This window comes from Macrobrachium rosenbergii, chromosome 6, assembly GCF_040412425.1.
Source record: "Macrobrachium rosenbergii isolate ZJJX-2024 chromosome 6, ASM4041242v1, whole genome shotgun sequence".
NCBI classification, from domain to species: Eukaryota; Metazoa; Arthropoda; class Malacostraca; order Decapoda; family Palaemonidae; genus Macrobrachium; species Macrobrachium rosenbergii.
In genome coordinates, this window is record NC_089746.1 from 8,383,534 (window position 1) to 8,405,984 (window position 22,451).

Below are 22,451 nucleotides of genomic sequence, written 5' to 3' on the forward strand. Positions count from 1 at the left end.
ATTTTTCCTAACATACAAACCTGAGGTCTTTACTTAGGGGATTTACTTTCAGCATAAGCTGGAGACGGCCATTTAACTTAAAACAAGGTGGATATAGATAGTTGGCTACCGATGGAAGGGGAGGAATCCCTTCCATCCAGTTGGTATGCATTCACTTTGCCTTTTGGCCCATGAAGCAAGTTGAGGGGTGGCTAGAGGTGGGCCATTTATGTAAAGACCTCAGGTTTGTATGCTAGGAAAAATACAAATTACTTTAAAAATGTCATTTGTTCCTACATGTATACAAACCCTCGGTCTTTACACAGGGAAGACTTACTCCTTGGTGGGAGGATTCTGAGCAAAGCTCTGAACTGACTGGTAGTTCGCCTCACCTGGGGCCTCTCCTGGTCATGTAAGATCAAAGGAAGGAGACCCATACCTCTAATCTGTTGAACATGTGTGATGTTCAACCGCCAGACTTCTGGGCCCTTGAATAAATGGAAGGCAATGAATTGATTTGAAGATAGGCTTGGATGAACCCATAGTGTCAGGGAAAATATAGCTGAAGATAACCAACAGGTCTGTTTATTATCAGTCCCTCTCTCCCCTTGCTGGAGAGAGGGTAGAGGTGCATCTATTAATCCAAAAAGGGCTAGATTATAAACAGGATACTCAATAATCTAGAACACCTGCATGCATGCCCGTCCAGCAAGTGACAGTTTGCTAACCGTCCCTCAGAAGGGTATAAAAGAGAAGGTAGGAGGCCAGTCCCACACACACCCCCTCTTTTGCAGCCGTACACCTTAGGCGAGATGCTACCTGCCTTCAAGAGCTGGGTGATCTACATGAATGGTGAGGAGCCACCACACAACCCAAGGAAAAAGTCTGAGGATTAATGGGCAACGTCCAGGAGGCGAATGTGGTCTGTTGTGACCGCATTCCCATCCATAGTGCCTGTCTGACAGGTTCTTCCTGAATGCTAGGGGCAGACCAATTCCCCTGACCTTATGAAATCTCGCCAGGAACGTATTGTTGTCCACCATGTCAGCTGTGGAGTCCGTCCGTTTGATCATACATAAAGTCAAATAAAATGGAGCTCCTAGACACCACTTCTTGGCCGAGTCAGAACCAAAAACAAGTTGCCAGCACTTAGTTTGGAGGTGAAGTCCTAAGTGGTAATGAAAAAGGCCTTCAGAATGCTCATACACTGTTGATCTCCCTACGAATCGGGCAGAATGACAGGAAGTCGTAAGCCAAAGACTTGAATCATGGATGTGAAAGACGTCTCCTAAGTGCCAACATCATCTGAACTTCATAGGAGGTTACTTATCCAAATACTGACTAGCCCCATTCCTAACCATGGATGCGAAAGACGTCTCCCACATGTCAACAGCATCAGGTGTTCCCAAAAGGTCACCTATCCAAGTACTGACCAGACCCAATCACTGCTAAACTTCGCTGACCGGATAAGAAACGATGTTTTCAGTGTGGGATGGCTGATGGCTGTTATGCCCACAGTCCATAAAGACAAAGCCGAACAGTTACAGCGTTGGTGTGTTGAGATCGAAGGAATAACCTGACCGTCTTCCTAGATTGAACAATTCTTCGAAATGTCGAAATGTCAAGACTAATTGTGAACAATTCTTCGAAATGTCGAAATGTCAAGACCAATTGTCACTAACACCTCCCTAGTGACCAAACTTATTTGTCATACATTCAACTTCCCTGGAATGTGTCTCGTTGACCGCTGTGCTGAGTGTGTTACTGCAAACCTGTGCACCCGCACTGTGGATTGGGGAGGTGAAGTCAACAGACACAATCAATGATTGCAGCTGCTACCTGAGACATGAAGGATACTTCTGCACCACCTGTGCCACACAGAAGTAGAAGCAGGCCTTTTCCTTTTTCTTCTTCCTCCAGGTTTGGCATGTTTGATGAAAATGCTTGAAGGGCTAAATTAAAGTAACTGGTGTGTAGATGAAAGAAACACAACTCCAAGTTTGGCATTTTTGGGCAAATGCATGGAGAAAAAAAGCAATGGGTTTGCATTTGAAATATAACATCTTACAAAGTCATTATTTAATACATAGTAATAAATCTACAGTCTATGAATTCTGAACCTCTGTGGCTAAGAAAATTCTGAGGTCTTACAAAAGTAAATATGCTTATGTTACTATAAACAATACACTGCTTAAATGTAAAAAATGGATGTACAATGAAACCTCACTTATAGACAATTTTTATATCAATTTTTGGATAACTAGACGAATTTTGGATTACTGGAGGGTTTTGCTTTGATGATTTTTAATATTGTGGAACTGAGAAATAAGTTTTGAAATTAGCATATCAAACAATAATAACAAACTAAAATATTCACACAATAAACAAAAAAACATTTGAATAGTGGAAAAATGGAAGAACATTAAAATGTCCTGAAAAATAAAAGGATTTCTAAAAATCTAATAAACTACTGATAAAATGGAACTGGAAACTTTAATTTTATCTGTATTAAAGCATAATTGGTTTTGCAATACTTGATATAATAATTAAAAAGCCTAGGCTAGTGTAAATACAGGAATTTACCTTATTCTAAGCTACTAATTTGTTGAAAGTTTTGGCTAGGCCAGGCCAACAGACACATTATTTTGTTAAAAAAATAAAAATTAAAAAAGCCAAGCTATTTGATTTCTAAACATTTATGTATAACAATCAGTAATGCATAACTGTTAATGTTTACTGGTTAGCCTAAGCTATCTTATATGAAATAGACTGTTAAAATTAGGTAAGCTATTTGAAATAAACTTGGTGAATCTAAATAATATTTCCCATCAATTACTCCAGATGGGTGAGGTTTAACTGTGTATTCAGACAAAAACTAACATAGGACAAAAATTGTTAAAATCTTCCTTACTTGGACAGAAGAGATGGGCCATATTTCAAGTTTTGTAAGGCTTGACAAGTATTTTCATCTGGGTACTGAACCTTCCTTAAACTTAACTGAAATAGGTTAAAATGTTTCATGCCTTCTTGAACCTGAAAGAGAAACTCAAGTAAGTATAATGAAATCACTCTGATGAAGTGTGATGTAATAAATATAAGGCAATTACAGAAAAGCTGATCATGTATTAGACAAGTTCCAGCATTCATGGGACTTGAAACTTTTTTGATAAAGAAAATTTCCTACAGAACTTTTACATATCCTGTTATATCATTACACAGGACCTTTTTTATTTGTTGTGCATGTTACTTTAATATTTTATTTGATAAATATGAGTAACACTCTTCATAATTAATTGACACAAAAAACTAGAAGGTAAGCATCCTCAACATGAAGGAACCCGCTTATGTAAATAATGGAAAGATCATTCAAAATCAATCTTGACTTGTGCAAAACAAAACATCCTCTACCTAAAGGATTCTACCTATAAAAGATAGAAGAAATCCTTCAAAATCAGACACAAACATACCTAAAACTAAAATATTCTCTACATGAAGGATTCTGCATATATCAATGGAAGAAGGAAAACTTTAAAATCACTACAGAAATAAATATATGCTTATTTAAAACATGACATTTTTATGATAAAGTTTTATATATACTTACCAAGCAATTACATAGCTACTAGCTTTCTACATGGCAGTCTGACGAAATTCAAATTTTCAAGGTGGTGCCGCCATTGCTAGCATAGGTGACAGGGTCCCGCCCACTTTTGGGACTGATAGGTACAAGTCAGCGTACAGCTTGAATTCGTTTGATGCCTAAATGTCCATTGAAAGGAGGAGGGCAGTCTCCGATAATATAACTGCTTGGTAAGTATATATAAAACTTTATTTTATCATAAAAATGTCATTTTTATATATGTGACTTACCAAGCAATTATGTAGCTGATTCCACATTGAGAGGAGGTGGGAATCATGGACATGTTCTAATCCAAAACATTAATAAAGATAATGACTTTGAACTAGAAAGGTTGCTAGCATTGGGTCAATGCTTGTTGTACCTTATCTGGTAAGAGAGCTGCTTCAGGCGGGTACCACCTCTGGTTGATGCTCATCTTAACCTCTAGAGGGCGTGGCAGTATTGGGTACTTTGCAGCCATGGAAGTTCACTGATGGCTGACAAGGCAAAAAATAGTGCCCTTGACCTGGGCATAGACCAGAATAAACACAACACTGTCACCTACAACTAAAATTAAGAACCACCACTCCAACCATTAAAAACTGGCGGGTACTCCAGATACACTGTACCCGCAGGCTTCCCTTAAACTCAACGACCTTACAACAAGTTGAAGAGAGAGTAGAGGGACAGAGAGCCCCCTATGCTTCCTTTCCCAACAATGCCAGCCACAGGTCCTGGAAGTTGGCGCGCTGAGCACCCAGAATTTGGTGCCGAGTGCCCCACTGTTGACACTGAGCAATGTTGGTGGCGAACATTCCACAGACAGAAGTGGGCACTAATCAGTTGGGTGCAGATGACTGATGAAGCAGGCGCCAAGCGAATTGAAAAAGAGGGGTGCTCCGGGCTGAGTGCAACAGCTTGAACCTCATAAGCTTTGACCTTAAGGGAAGAATAAAACATCTTCTTGAACTTGAGAATGCACTTCTGTAATCAAACTTCTAAGGAAGAAAGAAAGCGCATTCTTTGACAGAGGGCGTGAATGGTTCTTCACTGAGCATCAAAGCTTGTTGGAGGGTCCCCTGATCTTTTCTGTCTTCTGAAGATAGTTGCTCTTAATAACAAACAAGCGAGACCATGGCTTGGAAACGTCCTCATTCTTGGTGAGAAAGAGAGAATTTCCATTTGAAAAGCCTACTCTCACGTTGAAGACTTGCCGCTCATTAACGTGTTTGGCGGTCACTAATGCCATGAGAAAGAGACTCTCCCTATTGAGATTCTTATAAGAGGTCGAGCTGAGGTGTTTGAAAGTTGAGCTCGTGAGCCACTTCAGAACAATGTCCAAATTTCAGGCGAGAAACCCAGGCTTTTCTAATTTGGAGGTTTTGAAGGAACTGATAAGGTCTCTCAGGTCTTAAAACAATAACCTATATCCCTTGAGGGTAAAAAGTCAGCTAACTGGCTTATAGAGGCTTCAGAAGACAAGATGTTATTTTGTCGGTACCATACTCTGAAAACTGACCACTTGGATTGGTAGAGACTGCTAGCAGAATATCTTTTGCACCTAGCAAAAGCTTCTATAGCTTGCTTTGAAAAGCCTTTTCGCTCTGAAGAGGCTCCTGGCAGTCTGAAGCCTGTCAGGGCCAGAGAGGACAATCCCTGATGGGACCTGAGGAAGCAGGGCTGCTTGAACAGCGACTGTCTTTGTGGCAGAAGTCTTGGGAAGTCCATTAACAGACACAGCAGATCCAGAAACCATTCCTTCCTGGGCCAGAACTGGGCGATCAGGGTCTCTGAGATGTTCTGGTAAGAGGAGAACTCGTTGATCACCTTCCTAATCAATCTGAAAGGTGGGAAGGAGTGGACATCCAGGCCTGTTGCGAAGAGGTCCACAGCTGGTTTGTCTCAAAGTTTCCAGAAATCGTCGCATACAAGGGAGTCATGAGTCCACTCCATCGGCAACACCTGATTGTAGCGATTCAATTCGTCTGTAGGGACATTCATTTTTCCCCGCATGAAGCACGTAATAATCTTCACCTGGTACTGATCTGCCCAGAGGAGGTCTTTTGCCAACACGTAGAGAGAGGAGTGGGTGCTCCCTTGCTTGCGGACATAAGACAGCGCCGTGGCGTTGTCTGTGTAAACCGCTAATGCTTTGCCAGAAACTAAAGGAGAAAAACCTGGGGACTCAGTTGAATTGCACTTAGTTCCTTCACATAAATGTGGAGCTCTCTGATCAACAGGCCACATCCTTGAGATCTTCAGGCACCCTAGAAGGGCTCCCCAGACCTCCTGAAGCATCAGAATAAAACTCTGAGTGCAACGGTAGAAGAGACTCCCCTCTCGAAGTCTCTCTACGGACAACCACCATCGAAGGCCTGTCTTGATCTCTGAAATGGGGGGAAAAGAAAAGAGTCCGGTTGGGTTTTCCCACTCCAGCAAACTTTAGATAAAACTGAAGAGGCCTCATGTGAAGCCTGCCCCTCTTTACAAACGGTTCTATTGAGGCCCAGGTCCCCAGCAGACTCATCCACTGGAGCACTGAGTAAGTCCAAGGAGAGCGAAGCATCCAATCATTGAGATAAATGTTGACATCGGGAAGGCGAAGCCATTTCCCAAGGGGGTTAGGATTTGAGTGAACACTTGTGGGGTAGTGGACAGGCTGAAGCACATGGCTCGAAACTGGAGAACTTTGCCCCGATATACAAGTGCAGGAATTTTCTTGAATCTGGATGTATCGGGACATTAAAAAAGGCATCCTGCATGCCAAGGGTAACCATTTAGTCGCCCCGATGGAGAGAGGACATGACCTATTGAGTGGTTTTCATATGAAATTTGGTTTTCAGCAAGAAACGATTAAGAAAGCTGACATCCAGAACTGGCCTCCAGCCTCCTGATGACCTGGGGATCACGAAGAGACGGTATTGAAATCCCTCTGAGTTGAGATCTAAAACCACCTCTATTGCCCCCTTGTGAAGAAGGGACTCTACTTCTAGAGAAAAAGCGCCAAGCTTCTCGGAGTGAGCCAAATAGGTGGTCAAGTTGATTGGCGACTTGGGTAAGGGAGGTTTTTCATGGAAAGGGCTGGAAAATCCTTTCCCCAATACTTGGACTACACAAGGTTCTGCCCCTCTGCGGCTCCATTCCTCCCAAAGAGGTGTAGCCTGACTGTGACCAGGGTGCGAAGGACTGTGTTCTTACTTCTTAGCAGCTGGTTTAAATAAAGACATTTTGGTTGATCCAGACAGATCCATACTTTCCTCCTTGAAAGGGCTGCTGTAGAGGAGAGAAGGACTTGGTTGCTGTTGTGGGAGCTTCCTTAGGCCGCTTGGAAAATTGAGCCAAAAGGTCAGTTGTAGATTTCTTCTGAAGGTCAGAGAGGATCTCCTTAACAGTGCCTTGGGGGAAGAGATGGGACCTGCCTAATGGAGAAAACGAGAGAGATGACTTCTGTGTTGCAGTGACTCCGCTATTCTCGCTTCTTCAAGATTCCCATCAAAAACATGGAGGCGAGCTTGGAAGAACCATCCCTGCGCAAGACAATGCTCCAAACCAGTCAAAAGAGATTCTTCGGCCAAGACCAGACAATCCTTGATTTTTCTAGCTAAAGCCCCTACTGTCCAACCAAGGAAGCAAAAAATTTCTAATACCTTGAATAGATTCTTGGCAAGATGGGCCAGTTCAGGCAAAAGAAGGAAATCTTGGCTGTGGAGAATGCAGAACGAGTGGCGTCAACCAAACTGGAGAAAACCCGCTGGGAGGCAGCAGAGACTCCCAAGGAGGGAGCTTTCCCAGTGGTGTAGAATCGATACTTTTTCTTGAGAAGTTTGAAGGGAGGACTTTACCTTGGTCCCTCTTCATGGCCAGCCACTCGTCCACTTCTCGAAAAACTTTCCTTGAGGAAGAGGAAAGCACTAGCTTGGGGAGGCAAACGACGTCAGCAGTCTGTTTCCTCATAAGAAATGTTGAGGCTGGGGAAACAGGAGCAGCAGGCTCGCAGAAATCTAGAAAATTCGCCAGAAAGAATCTTAGCAACGATGAATAAGCAGACGAAGGAGCATTATCTTGTTCCAGTTTGTCCTCATCAGAAGAGATGGGATAAAGAGGTGTCTTTCCTCTTGGAAACGACAGTTTCTTTTTTAAAAAGCCCATAAGTTCCTCAAGCTGACATTTAATCGGGGCTAAAGCAGAATCTTCCTGAGCTGATGAAGAAGGAAGAGGTGCCGAGCGCCCGACTTTTGACGCCAAGAGCCTAAATGTTGGCGTCAAACACTCCACAGTTGGCGCCTAACGTTCCACAGTTGGTGCCGAATGCCCTGAAGTTGGTGCCAAGCGAGTCGAAATGGAGGGGAGCTCCGAGCTCAGAGTGTGCTTAGCAGAGAAGTATCATGTCGCCTAAAGACAAAAACGGGCGCTCATGACTCGAAAGAGGCCCTGGACTATCCCAAGAAGGTTGATGATGAGCAGGAAAAGTGGTAGCAGGAGGAATGGCGAAACTGCAGGAAGGCTGACTAACACTAGCTTCATTATATCTCTTGACAGAAGGAGGGGAACTGTCTGCCCCATCGAATTGTCTTTTCAAAGACCGAGAGATAGAAGATCGATGCCACTGACACATCACATCTGGCAAAGAGTCTCCCGAATCTGACGACAGACGAGAATCACTGAACGAGACGCCTTTTCAATGGTGCTATGTTGTAGCCTGGAACCATGAAACAGGCTCAACAGAGGGGTTGACTGCCCATGGGGAAAACCCCACTGGCCTCCCTTGGACCTCCAGTATGTTTCTCCCAGGTGCAGGGGAGCAGGACAGTGACCTTCGTCTAGGAGAACCAGGGGACGGACAGCCACCTCCTCAATACTGTCACTGGGCGCAACACTGACACTTGCCGCCATTTTCAATACAAAATCCCTGAAGAGGGAGCTAATTCCATAACAGTACTGGCTAATAATTCAAAATTGTTATCAAATCTTGCTACGAGACTGGCAACAGCGTTGGGATCAGAAGCATGGGAACCTGGTAAAGGATTGTGGGGTAAAGGTGTAGGAGGGCTAAGGATGGGAGACAGCATGAATCAAAGGAAAAGAAACAGAGCTGTCTCCTACCACATTTGGTAAAGGAGGAATCTCTTGACTATCTCTATTATTGGCTCTATGAGCAGCCCTCCTTTTCCTATCTCGGTCCATGTTGTTAAGATGGGATTCAAGGTCTTCCCTTTACTATCCTCCCAATCCTGACACCCCGGGCATGTAAGCTCTCTACTACATTCCTGCTCCCTATATTTGACAAAGTTAGTGTGTGAATCAGAAGTCATTTTAATAAGTCTAATTTTACACCCCTCAATGCAATAACGAATGCTTGAGGGACAAAATATCCAAAAAGATGAAGCAGCGACTGCACAAGACTACCGACATTAATCGAGAGTCAGCAGAAAACGAATTGAAGCTCTTTGCTGAATTGTACCTATCAGTCCTGAAAGTGGGCAGGACCCTGTCACCTACACTAGTGATGGTGGCGCCACAGCAAAAATTTGAATTTCATTAAGACTGCCATGTAGAAAGTTAGTAGCAATGTACAGTACACGCGGAAAATGAAGCCATTTTTTAGCGAGTGGCTATAATTTTTGCGCTTTTTGACAGTACCCCATAAACCGAATGGAAGGCAGCTAAAAGTTAAACTACCGCATATGTGATAATCTATGGGTTGGCAACCCTTGTTTCAAACAATAAAAAACCATTAGTCATCTGCCGTCTGTGGCTGGTGACTGATTTGTTTTTTGTTTCCTCCATTATTTCACGCTCTGTTCCTCATGGTTTTTTCCGCATTTTGTGCTGTGTTGTCTGTCTCCGATGTCCAGGAAGGTTGTCGGAAGAGAGGAGATATCCTCAATCAGTGACCTTCACAAATCAGGTATCCATGTTCGTGAAATTTGTGTGCAGGAGGGGTTATCGAAGCATACTGTGTATCGATGGATCCATCGGTATGAGGAGGGAGACGCCAACACCCTTCCTACCCCAAAACCCCAGTCTGGGAGGCCCCACAAGATCAAACCTGCTACCTTAAGGCTTATACACCGTCAGCTAAAGAAGAATCCTTCTCTCACAGCACCTGAGATCAAGGATAAGAACGCCCACTTGCTGGGAAATGTGGCCATAAGGATGGTGCAAAAACGTATCCACGACGACCTCTTGCTGCGGTCCTACAAGGCCAGGAAGAAGCCGCTCCTGACCGCTCAGCAAAAGCAACGAAGGGTTGCTTTTGCAAAAAAGTACTTGGTCTGGGAGCCTACTAAGTGGCGAGAGGTGTTGTGGACATATGAAGCTACGTTCAGTGTGACAGGTAGTGGTGCTAAGAGGGTATACCATCCGTATGGCTCCGATCCACACCCCCCCAAAGTACACCTCCAGGACGGTAAAGCACCCTGATGGTATAGGCTTCTTTTGGGTATGGTGGTGTTGGGAAGTTAGTGTTCCTCCCCAAGAATGAGTATATGAACAGGTTTAACTACTTTCAACTTTTGGGGGATCACTTAGAGGAATCTTTTTGAAAACAGTGGCACCAGTTTTTCATGCAGGATGGAGCACCGTGCCACACCGCTAAACTAGTGGTCAATTGGTTAAAAGACTGTGACATGGCCTTTTTAGTGACTGGCCAGGGTCCTCGCCTGATTTAAATCCCATTGAGAACTTTTGGAGCATCATTAAGAGGCAACTCCCGACCGGGATACCTCTTCTCTCCCAAAGCTCAAGTAGCCATCAGGGAGGTTTGGGAGTCATTGGAGCCAGAGACCCTCCAAAATCTTGCAGACAGTGTTCCCAAGCGACTTAGAGAAGTCATCAAGCACCAGGGCAACACAACCAAGTATTAGTGAGGGGATAAGTGCTCCAAATCATACTTTTTCAATGACTAATCCTAAAAATGCATTTTTTTCAGGGGTGTGGCTTAACTTTCCACGTATACTGTAATTGCTTGGTAAATCACTTATATAAAAATAAATTATTTTAATTTTAGAGCAACTCAGTGCTTGACAAAATCACCGATGTAAAATCAAAATGCCTTCAATACTCTCAGAGTAATTAACCCTCTAACGCTGAGCTTCTATTTACAAAAGTGTCTGTCGTATGCCGGCGGCGTTCGGGAGTTAGCGCCAAGAGGAAAAAAGTTTTTTCAAAAAATCACAGCACGCTTAGTTTTTAAGATTAAGAGTTCATTTTGGCTCCTTTTTTTGTCATTGCCTGAAGTTTAGTATGCAACCATCAGACATGAAAAAATATCATTATCATATATAAATATTGAAATATATGACAGCGCAAAAAAATTTCATATATAATTGTATACAAATCGCTGTGAGCAAAACGGTTAAAAGCTAACAAGTTATTTTTTTCTTTGTATTGTACACTAAATTGCGATGATTTTGGTATATAACAAATTGTAAAACGATCAAAGTAACACAGAGAAAATATTATCACAAAATGATGCATGAATTCGTAACACGCGGACGTAAAAAAAGTTTTTTTCAAAAATTCACCATAAATCGAAATATTGTGCTAGAGACTTCCCGTTTGTTGAAAAATGAAGGTAATTGATTGAATATTACTAGAATGTAAGTGTTTTAGCTTACAATTGCAGTTTTCAACCATTTCGGTTGAGTTAAAGTTGACCGAAGGTTGAATTTTTTCTATTTATCATGATTTATATGAAAATATTTCAAAACTGATAAAAGCTACAACCATGAGTTATTTTTTGTTGCATTCTACATGAAATTGCGCACATTTTCATATATAAAAGTTTATGTAACGACTAATATAAAATGGTGCAAACATTACGACAACGTGACGAAAGAATTTCTGAGATGTTCGGCCGAGTTACCGCGCGGACATAAGGAAAAAGTTTTTTTTTTAAATTCACCATAAATCAAAATATTGTGCTAGAGACTTCCAATTTATTGCAAAATGAAGGTAAATGATTGAATATTAATAGAATGTAAGATTTTTAGCTTACAATTGCATTTTTCGACCATTTCGGTCGAGTTAAAGTTGACCGAAGGTTGAAATTTTGGCACTTATCGTGATTTATATGAAAATATTTCAAAATTGATAAAAGCTACAACCATGAGTTATTTTCTGTTGTATTCTACATGAAATTGCGCACATTTTCATATATAAAACTTTATGTAACGACTAATGTAAAACGGTGCAAACATTAGGACAAAGTGACGAAAGAATTTCTGAGATGTTCAGCCGAGTTACCGCGCGGAGACGTAAGGAAAAAGTTTTTTCTTTAATAAATTCACCATAAATCGAAATATTGTGCTAGAGACTTCCAGTTTGTTGCAAAATGAAGGTACATGATTGAATATTACTAGAATGTAAGAGTTTTAGCTTATAATTGCATTTTTCGACCATTTCGGTCGAGTTAAAGTTGACCAAAGGTTGAAATTTTGGCACTTATCGTGATTTATATGAAAATATTTCAAAACTGATAAAAGCTACAACCATGAGTTATTTTCTGTTGTATTCTACATGAAATTGCACACATTTTCATATATAAAACTTTATGTAACGACTAATATAAAACGGTGCAAACATTACGACAACGTGACGAAAGAATTTCTGGCGCGGACGTACGTAACGAAAAAGTTTTCTTAAAAAATTCACCATAAATCGAAATATTGTGCTAGAGACTTCCAAATTGTTGCAAAATGAAGGTACATGATTGAATATTACTAGAATGCACGAGTTTTAGCTTAAAATTGCGTTTTTTTACCATTTCGGTCGAATCAAAGTTGACCGAAGGTTGAAATTTTGGCACTTATCGTGATTTATATGAAAATATTTCCAAACTGATAAAAGCTACAACCATGGGTTGTTTTTTGTTGTATTTTACATGAAATTGCGCACATTTTCATATATAAAACCTTATGTAACGGCTATTAAAAAACAGTGCAAAAATTACGACAAAATGACGAAAGAATTTCTTAAATTTTTGGCCGAGTTACCGTGGGGATGTAAGGAAAAATTTTTTTTCAAAAATTCACCATAAATCGAAATATTGTGCTAGAGACTTCCAATTTGTTGCAAAATGAAGGTAAATGATTGAATATTACTAGAATGTAAGAGTTTTAGCTTACAATTGCGTTTTTTTACCATTTCGGTCGAATCAAAGTTGACCGAAGGTTGAAATTTTTTGTAGTCGACGTACGGTACGTCCACACGGCACCCAACAGACAATTTTAGTCGACATACGATACGTCCAGTCGGCATTTGGCGTTTAAGGGTTAATAATGTTATTATAAAAATTTCCTGAATGAATATTAAGTATACCATTAACTAAATACTGTACAATTCATTAAAAAATTAACACAAAACTAAAATTTTTACTTCTAGAAACAAAAAGAATGCCCATGAATTAATGAGAATTACTCTCCTAAATTTACCTCTGGTGACAGAACAGATTTGTTTCCAAAGTCCATTGATTCTTCTGCATCTCCAATCTCATCATCAGAAACAATTTCACTGTCATTCCATTCTTCATCATCATCTGAAAAAACACAAAAGGAATAAAAATGGCATTTTTATAATAAAATTAAGTTTTATATATACTTACCAAGTAATTACTTAGCTAACAATTATGCTCGCACAGCATCCTAAATTCAAAATTCGTGGGAACGTGTCAGTTGCAAAACAGGGGGTGACAGGCCCCGCCCACTGCAACGGGAGCGTAGGAGCAACTTACCACCAGTGGCATCATTCTTGTTTATTGCCGCGAAGTCCATGAAAAAAGGGGAGGAGGGAGGGCTTTGACTCAGTAATTACTTGGTAAGTATATTAAAAAAAAATGTCATTTTTATATATGTAACTTATCAAGTATTACTTAGCTGAATCCCACACTGCATGGGGGTGGGATAAATGGACTGATCTATTCAAAAACATTAAAGGTAGTAATGACCTGAACTAGAAAAGAATGGGTAGCATTGAAACAATGCTTGTTGCTTCCTTACCTGTTAAGAAAGCTACACAGCAGGAGAATACTGCCTCTGGTTGGTGCTCATCTTAACCTGTAGTGGCGCGGCGGTGAGCCAAGAGTCGCCTCTACATCAGTGGCAGTCTTGCAACAGAGGATGTGCCTGATTGCTGACAAGATGTACGCAAGAAAAAAGTTGCCCTTGCCCTGGGTGTAGTACCACAAACCAACAACCAGAAATCACTTTCACCCATCCTGACACGACAAACCACTGCCCGAACTGGTGGGCACTCCAGGTACAAAGTAACCCCAGGCTCCCCAAAAAACTCGATGCCCTACATCCAGGCAAAGAGACAGAAGAGAGACAGGATCTCTCCTACACTTCTTCCCCCAATACCATGCCAGCCACTGCCAAAGGTCCGAGGGTACTGAAATTTTCAAAAACTGTTTCCACTTCTTTCAAATAATGAGATGCGAAGATTGACTTGCACATCCAAAAGGTCAACTGAAGAATTGATGAGAGGGATAAATTGTGCTTGACGGCGAGAGAGGTAGCCACTGCTCTAACTTCATGAGCTTTAACTTCGATCAAAGGAAAAGTCTTCCTGAATCCGGGAATGCGCTTTGGAGATCAGGTCTCTAATAAAGAATGAAAGGGCATTCTTTGACAAGGGAGGAGAAGGATTCTTGACAGAAAAAAGGTTGCCACCTCCTCCACTGGCACTTCACTTAACACTTTATCACTAACTTTGTCATAGAAAACTTTTCCATAAACACATGTAGGGACGCCCCTATCTCCGACACTGAACTCACTACTAAACTAATTTTCTTGTTAAATTTGGACTCAATTCTGGACTCCAGCCTGGCTATAGCATCGGGGTCAGAAGCACGGGAGCTAGGCATGGGCGTATGTGGAGGAACAGAGGGAGGACTGAGAATTGGAGAGAGAGTATGTCCAGGAGTAGAAGGAAGAGCTAGGCTAGAATCAGTCTTAGGTTTAGGTGAAGAATCTCTACTCACAGAGACCCTACTTTCTGCTCGGGCGGCCGCCTTCCTGATCCTATTTTTCTCAAGTCTATTCAGATGAGATTTGAGCACCTTCCATTTTCATTCATCCCAGTCCTTGCACTCTGAACATGTATTCTCTCTCGAACACTCTTGCCCCCTACACTTAGTGCACATGGATTGTGCACCATAACAAATCTTAGTCTAGTCTTACAGCCCTCGCTACAATAACGACGGCTGGAAGCACTAGAATCCAAAATAGTTACATAAGAAAGAATCTAATGCAAAAGATGAAATAAAAAACGGTAACAGTTTGATAAACAAAAGTGAATACTTCCCGAATTTGGCAAACAAGCATGAACCGGTGAATTAAGCAGGACTGCAGAGTGTGATGTGCTGTTGGCAGCGGAGTATAAAACAGAATGACGTCGCTGGTGGTAAGTTACTCCTATGCTCCCATTGCAGTGGGCGGGGCCTGTCACCCCCCGCTCTGCAACTGACGTGTTACCACGAATTTTGAATGTAGGATGTCGTACAAGCATAAATGTTAGCTACGTAATTACTTGGTAAGTTACTTATATAAAAACATAGAGATAAATTTCATAAATTCAATCACAAGCTGCCTCTCCCATTTTCTTACAATAAGATATAGAAGAATTATCACATAAAATATTTCAGTGGTCTGGTCGAAACCTTCCACGATACTATAATAATAACCATATACAGATCAAACAGACTACCATCCCACAGATAGCATAGCTACTACTATTATAAAAACCAGATAAATCAGATCATTAGCTCAAATTTCTTTACACAAATAGGACAGGCTTTGAGGTTTTTGGTATGAAGTATTAAAATAACCTGGACAGATACATCAGAAAGGACTCAAACACAATGGATAAAAAGTAAAAAGCAAAGTGCAACAGAATTGGGTCAAAGGAGAGATGCAAAGACCCTTATGTACAGACTCCAATCATGTACAATTAGAATATAAAATATTGCATCAGTTCCTTTCATGTTTCAGACAAAAGGTATATGGCAATATTCAGTAAGAGGTATCTGGCAACTATTGCCCAGGCGGCACAGGCGCATGGTGTGCCATGATGAAAACTCCACAGTCTCTCAAGTCACTCAGTTATAGGTTGCCCTAGAGCAAGAGCTCGTGCCAACACAAGGCTGGCTTAGTCTAAAACAAAGAACAAAGTCACTCGCTAAAGTATATTAAGGCAGCCGAGCTAAATAACATTTCTATTTAAAGGAAATTAAAATTATCATTCTTTCATATGTTTTATCCTTAGGAATTGGGGTATTAATTTTTTCTTGTGACTCGGCCTACACGATTTTTTTCGGTCTCAAGAGGGTTTTACTTTAACACTCAAAACTGTAAGCCTATATGTTTTACACATACAGTGTTAAAAACAAAACTATTTATTACATTTTGTTTATTTATCATAATCAAAATATAAAGTAATGTTGAATATTAACCTATAAATGTTTGGCTATGTCTCACGATCCTTGCCTGATCTGTGAAATGCGGGAAATCATATAATATGCAGTGTAGTTTTGTTTATAAGTATTTGTGTGGTACTGGATTTTCATAATCAATAATGGAGTATGCCATACAAGAGTGCAAAAAAATATGCCCCCAGTAGCCATGACACACAACCTTGTGTTAATGGGAGTCCGAGGAAGTGGTTGGACTGTTATGATAAATAACAGGAATGGATAGGAATCAATTAAAAATCAACTTGAGACAGAGGTATTAAACTGACTGATGGAGGTGGGAAACTGGTGGATATAATACTAAAATGGCATTCCCTCACTAATGGAATTACAAGCTCTTTCTTATTTCATAAGTTTTTCAGTGTCTGCCCTTCAAAATACATACATACATGCTAGTTAAGGGTGCGGTTTTCCTTTTAATCTTTTTCAGCTCAGCGGCCTAGTTAAATTTTCATTATTACCTTAACATGAACACAAGAAATAAATCTCACATGTACTTTTATTTGCACAAGACATAAGCATTACATGATTTCAAGGAACCTAAAATGAGATAGTCATAGAAAACACTTATAGTAATAAACAAAACACCAAATGTTACCTTCAGAACAACATATGTTTGACAGTATCTCCAGGCAAAGCTGCTGAGCTACAATGAGGTGTTCAAGATCTTGGGGAATCAGAGATGGTTTCGTGTCAGCAGAGCCAGACTGTGCTGCATATTCTATTGTATGAACTAAGGTATCTCTTTCTAATATGGATGCTAATAACTGTAAAAATAACTGGAAATTACTTTCTGTGCTGGAACAATAGCCGATGTTCGTGAGTATCCCTGAAAAGAAATAGGAAAAAATCAGCACACCTTAAAACATACATTCAAAATAAAATGATTAAAGTACTCTGCATGCAAGATGAACATCAACTTGAAGTAAAGTAACTTGATGCAGTACTTTTTTGACGTTTTCAAAGGGAAATAAAATTTGACAGAAATGAAGAGGGTTCCAGGCTACAACAATGTCCTCACGTAACACAGAAAGTATTCTGTATCCCATGAAACTAATTTGTATGCACAAACTACAAACCACTTATTTTGCTGGTGCTATACTACCTCGTATGGTGTGGTAGCAGCTTTAAGAATTTTAAAGATGGAATTGATAAGACCAGTTGGGAAAAGATATAAAACAAAAGACTCTAAAACAAAATCTTATTCCCATAAACATGATATGCTATACTGATTTTCCTGATGTCTGACTAATAATATTCAGTACATACTTGAGCGACAATGTGATTAAAGGAACCAACACTGCATGACTATGAGGATAATGTTAAAACTTAAATGGGTAAAGATGCATATTCATATTTATAATTTTTGATACAGTCCGACCTCGAAAATCCGGCATTCCAAGGTCCGGGAACTCCCAAAATCAGGGACATTTCTGAATCAGCCGCCAATTGCTCTTGAGCGGGCTATGAGGGGGGCACCAAACCTTTCAGTTTTTTTTTTTTTTATTTCAGAACTGAAGCTTGCTCTGTGAACATGCAAGCACAGTTTTTTTCCTGTGGAACTCAAAAATACACAGCATACAAAAGAACTGATTTGCATATGCTTCTGGTCATTAAAATTTCATCCATAAAACATGATTTCATCATAGTTATATTTTGTATTTTCAGTAGATTATTTACAACGAAAACATCCTGTGGAACTCAAAAAATACACAGCATACAAAAGAACCGTGATTTGCATATATATTCCAGAATCTTCTGGTCATTAAAATTTCATCCATAAAACATGATTTCATCATATACACAGTGTATGTTGCGAGTTGTATTTTCAGTAGATTACACTATGCTAGTCTTTCTATGCTTGTCTCAATTTTGGTAGATAACACTGATAATGCATATTATATCCAATTTAGCTTTGCTTGTCTCAGTTTTGGTAAATAACACTTATAATGCATATTATATCCAATTTAGCTTTGCTTGTCTCAGTTTTGGTAGATAACACTGATAATGCATATTATATCCAATTTAGCTTTGCTTGTCTCAGTTTTGGTAGATAACACTGATAATGCACATTATATCCAATTTAGCTTTGCTTGTCTCAGTTTTGGTAGATAACACTGATAATGCATATTACATCCAATTTAGCTTTGCTTGTCTCAGTTTTGGTAGATAACACTGATAATGCATATTATATCCAATTTAGCTTTGCTTGTCTCAGTTTTGGTAGATAACACTGATAATGCATATTATATCCAATTTAGCTTTGCTTGTCTCAGTTTTGGTAGATAACACTGATAATGCACATTATATCCAATTTAGCTTTGCTTGTCTCAGTTTTGGTAGATAACACTGATAATGCATATTACATCCAATTTAGCTTTGCTTGTCTCAGTTTTGGTAGATAACACTGATAATGCATATTATATCCAATTTAGCTTTGCTTGTCTCAGTTTTGGTAGATAACACTGATAATGCATATTATATCTAATTTAGCTTTTAACTAATAAATAGGCCTAGAAGCCAAAGTTCATTAGGTTAAATGCAAATCTTCATACATTAAATCATGCTTACCAACATTGTGACTTCTCTAAGAATTCATCAATATTTCCTATAATTAACAACCACTTACTACTGCATGCAAGACACTGGCATAAACAACATCAAGTACTGACATAAACAATCGAATTGAGAGACAGCCGTTTGCATTTGTTAGTTACTGTAACTAACGCACATTTATTAAAGATTGCGTTACAGTTGTCAACTTGTTAAAAATTTGCTAATTTTCAATTGTGACTTCCATAAATAAGAACAAAATAAATCTTTATTCATCCTTCACTCAACAGACAGGAAAGTGTTAAAAAAGTATGCCACTAAATTTACTGCTGTTGCTGTGGCAGAAGAAAAGAATAATTTGCAGGCCACAAAATGTTTCAGAAGAGGCAAAAGCAACATTTGATACTTGCAAAATCACAGCTTTACTTCATATAATTTACTGCATTTATAAATAATAAAGTAAGTTGCATTTTTAAACTCTGCTTTGATAATTTGTGTATAAAATGAATCTCCAAAATGCATTTCATATACCAACTAATGGCTGTGATGATGTTGGTAATATGCAATCAACTGATGATTTTAAGAATGTAAACATTAGCAGAGCGCAAATGGCGCTTGTTTGCTATGTCCATAAATTATAACATGATATGAAAATAATGCATGAAATATAATTGCATACAGTACATAAAATGAAGTTTTCATAATAAAACTAATATTGTAATACTTACCTGAACACCTGAATTCGCCCTTAATCCCACTAACCTAAACAGCTCTCAATTACCAATCCCACTAGTGGGAAATTTTAACAACCAGCGTTACCAATGCTGCAGGTAAAATCTTGTAACTTGAGTTACCAAAACATATGGTTGGCAACGCTGACACAGGTGTGTGCCGACACTCCTACCTTCGTCAACTGCTTTATTCAAGTTCAAAATTGATGTGGGGAAAGGAGGGTGGGAATCATTCAGGTGTTCAGGTAAGTATTACAATATTAGTTTTATTATGAAAACTTCACATTGCAATACACTCCCTGAACACCTGAATTTGCCCAATTAACAACATTTAAAGGAGGAGGGATTAATTCTATTGCACGCCCCTTTTTACAACAGCAGAGATGGCAGCTCACCAAACTGCGCTGCAAAGGATATCTGTTTAGTCATACACTCACCATATCAACCAAGCGGCTCTTCAGAACCTCTCATGTGTGGAGAAGTACGATGAGCCTCCCATGTGGCTATTCAGAGCCTCTCATGTGTGGAGGGGAATGAAGCAGTGTGCAGAGCCGCTGACTCTCTGGGTAACCCATCTAGGTTGCGGATAAGGCCCAATGACCGACAAGCGACGAAGTATCTCAGTGCCAACGAAAGAGCCTAACCTACTGGAGCACCCCCTCGGACTCTCGTAGGGAGACTATCAAAGTCTAAGATACTTAAAAAGTACTAAACCTAAGTCCATATGATTATACTGGTACACGGACGGGATGCCGAATGCATTTTTGTCGAAGGACTAGATGCAGAAGCCAGGAAGCCGAACGGACAGAATGCCGAACAGACATAATGCCAAACAGACACAATGCCGAACAGACATCAAGTCGAACGGACAAAATGCCGAATATTGCTAAGATTACAAAAGATAAATATAAGCAAAAATAATGATAGTTAAGATTTTTTTCTTCAATGAAGTTTGACTTTTCAGTAATTCGATAATTACTATTTAACTGCTAGTTTAATTAACAGTTACCTAGTTTACTAATACTGCTTTGTATTTACATTTTTTTCTATATTCAAATTTGACTACGAATTTATTTTTTGCGAGTTCAACCATGGAATTCACTAAGACAGGGCGTGGTGGCGAAAAATTGCTTCAGAATGGATATTCATACGTTGTCGATAAAACAGTTAAAGAAACTACTTACTGGAGATGTGAGCGACGAAAAGTGTGCAATGGTAGAATTAGAACGATCAGTGATACCGAACATGGACAAGCTTCAGATCATTCACATCCTCCCGGCGGTGCTCATAATACCATTTTAAAAGCTTTGGATAAAATGAAGACAACAGCAGAACAAACAGAAGAGGTAACAAGCCGTGTAATAAATAATGTCTTGGAAGAACTGCTGCTCAGCATTGCTGGTTCTATGCCTAAAAGAGAAACACTTACAAGAATGGTAAGGCGAGCAAGAAAGAATGAAGAAAGTGAAGACTTGGACATGACAATCCGTGGCGAGAATTTTCGTCTTTATGAAACCACCTCTGTTACAATTTTATCGACAGAAAATAACTTGAAATTATTATCTAAAAACCAAGCATGGTTTGCCGATGGCACATTTGACTCCGCTCCTTTAAGCAAACAGCTTTATACCATACATGCCATTGTTTTAAAAAGTAAAACCTTGCCATTGGTGTATTGTATTGCCAGTAACAAAGAAGAAAAAACATATGACGAAATTTTTGGATTTTTAAAAAGCAGAGGTTTTCAGGAGCCTGATTCAATAACTTGATTTCGAAACAGCAACAATAAATAGCATTAAAAAGAACTTTCCTAATACATCTATATCAGGTTGTTTCTTTCATTTCGGCCAATGTTTATGGCGGAATATCCAGTCTTGTGGTCTACAGCAGTGGTATGTTGAAACCAGTAATGCTTTTTCATCAAGCAGTTACAAGCACTTGCTTTCGTCCCACCTGCAGATGTACATGATTTATTTGACGAATTGGTGAATTCCTTAGATGCTGAAACTGATGAATTACTAAGTGATTTTTGGTTTACTTGAAAGTACGTGGTTAGGGATAATCCAGCGAGGTCAAAGGAGGAAACCATTGTTTGATGTTGATTTGTGGTCTGTTCACACTAGAGTTAATGATAATTTACGAGAACAAACAATTCCCTTGAAGGCTGGCATCAGGCTTTTAAAAAGAGAATTAATGTAACCCATCCAACACTCTCCAAATTACTAAAGGTTATCAGAAATGAACAAGCATGTAATGAAATTCTAATTGAGCAGGCTTCTGCAGGGATTGATATATCACGACCTAACAAGAAATACGATGCCATTAACGATAGAATAAAATCCATATTTTGTTCTTATGATAAGGACGAAGGATTAGCATTTCTACGATCTCTGGCTCACAATTTTTAAATATTCTTTATTTTCTTTTTTGTATTATACTATGTCGTTTTTCAACTATTTTCTACCCATCCAACACATTTTCTCTCTTGCAGTATATTGTAACATACTGTAGAAATGAAATATTTATCAAGCATTTTACTTTTAAAAACATTGTTGAAATAAAATAATTATCAAGCATTTTACTTTTATTTTGCTCCTTTTCTCTTTTATATATGTTCTGAAATTTTCAAAACAAACAAAGAAAAAGCCTTCTTATCGATTTTCTAACAACTGAAAAAAAACTATTGTTGTTTTTTTTCTTATAGTTAAATTTGAATAAAGAAAAAAAAATATTCGGCATTTTGTCCGTTCGACTTAATGTCTGTTTGGCATTGTGTCTGTTCGGCATTATGTCTGTTCGGCTTTCTGTCCGTTCGGCTTCCTGGCTTCTGCTTCTTGTCCTTCGACAAAAATACATTCGGCATCCCGTCCGTGCACGGATTATACTATCACTGCTACCTAAGATTCTAAAGACTAAAAGGAATTCCTCTATCTGGTTCCCTAAGAACCTCCGAACTAAGAGAATACCACCTCAGCTAAAATGAACACACCCTAGATAATAGAGTTAGCCGCTACACACGGACTAAGAGAATAACCCTCCGAGGCGAATTGAACGTCTCTGAAGTAAAAGGACAGACTTCCAAGTGGTTGCCTCCAGAATA

General features: G+C 39.5%; 1 protein-coding gene and 1 pseudogene across 3 annotated transcripts in view; both read right to left on the bottom strand.

The window, feature by feature from the left end:
* Positions 1–22,451, bottom strand: part of LOC136839146 (HEAT repeat-containing protein 3) — a 55,304-nt gene that overhangs the window by 20,155 nt on the left and 12,698 nt on the right. For all 3 annotated transcript variants that reach the window (XM_067104821.1, XM_067104822.1, XM_067104820.1), the window contains exons 5-7: positions 16,666–16,896; positions 13,033–13,136; positions 2,891–3,012 (exon numbers count right to left, since the gene is read on the bottom strand). In XM_067104821.1, coding sequence (XP_066960922.1) covers positions 2,891–3,012; positions 13,033–13,136; positions 16,666–16,896 — 457 coding nt within the window. The remainder of the gene's footprint in view (positions 1–2,890; positions 3,013–13,032; positions 13,137–16,665; positions 16,897–22,451) is intronic.
* LOC136839863 (5S ribosomal RNA) lies at positions 1,364–1,483 on the bottom strand (annotated as a pseudogene).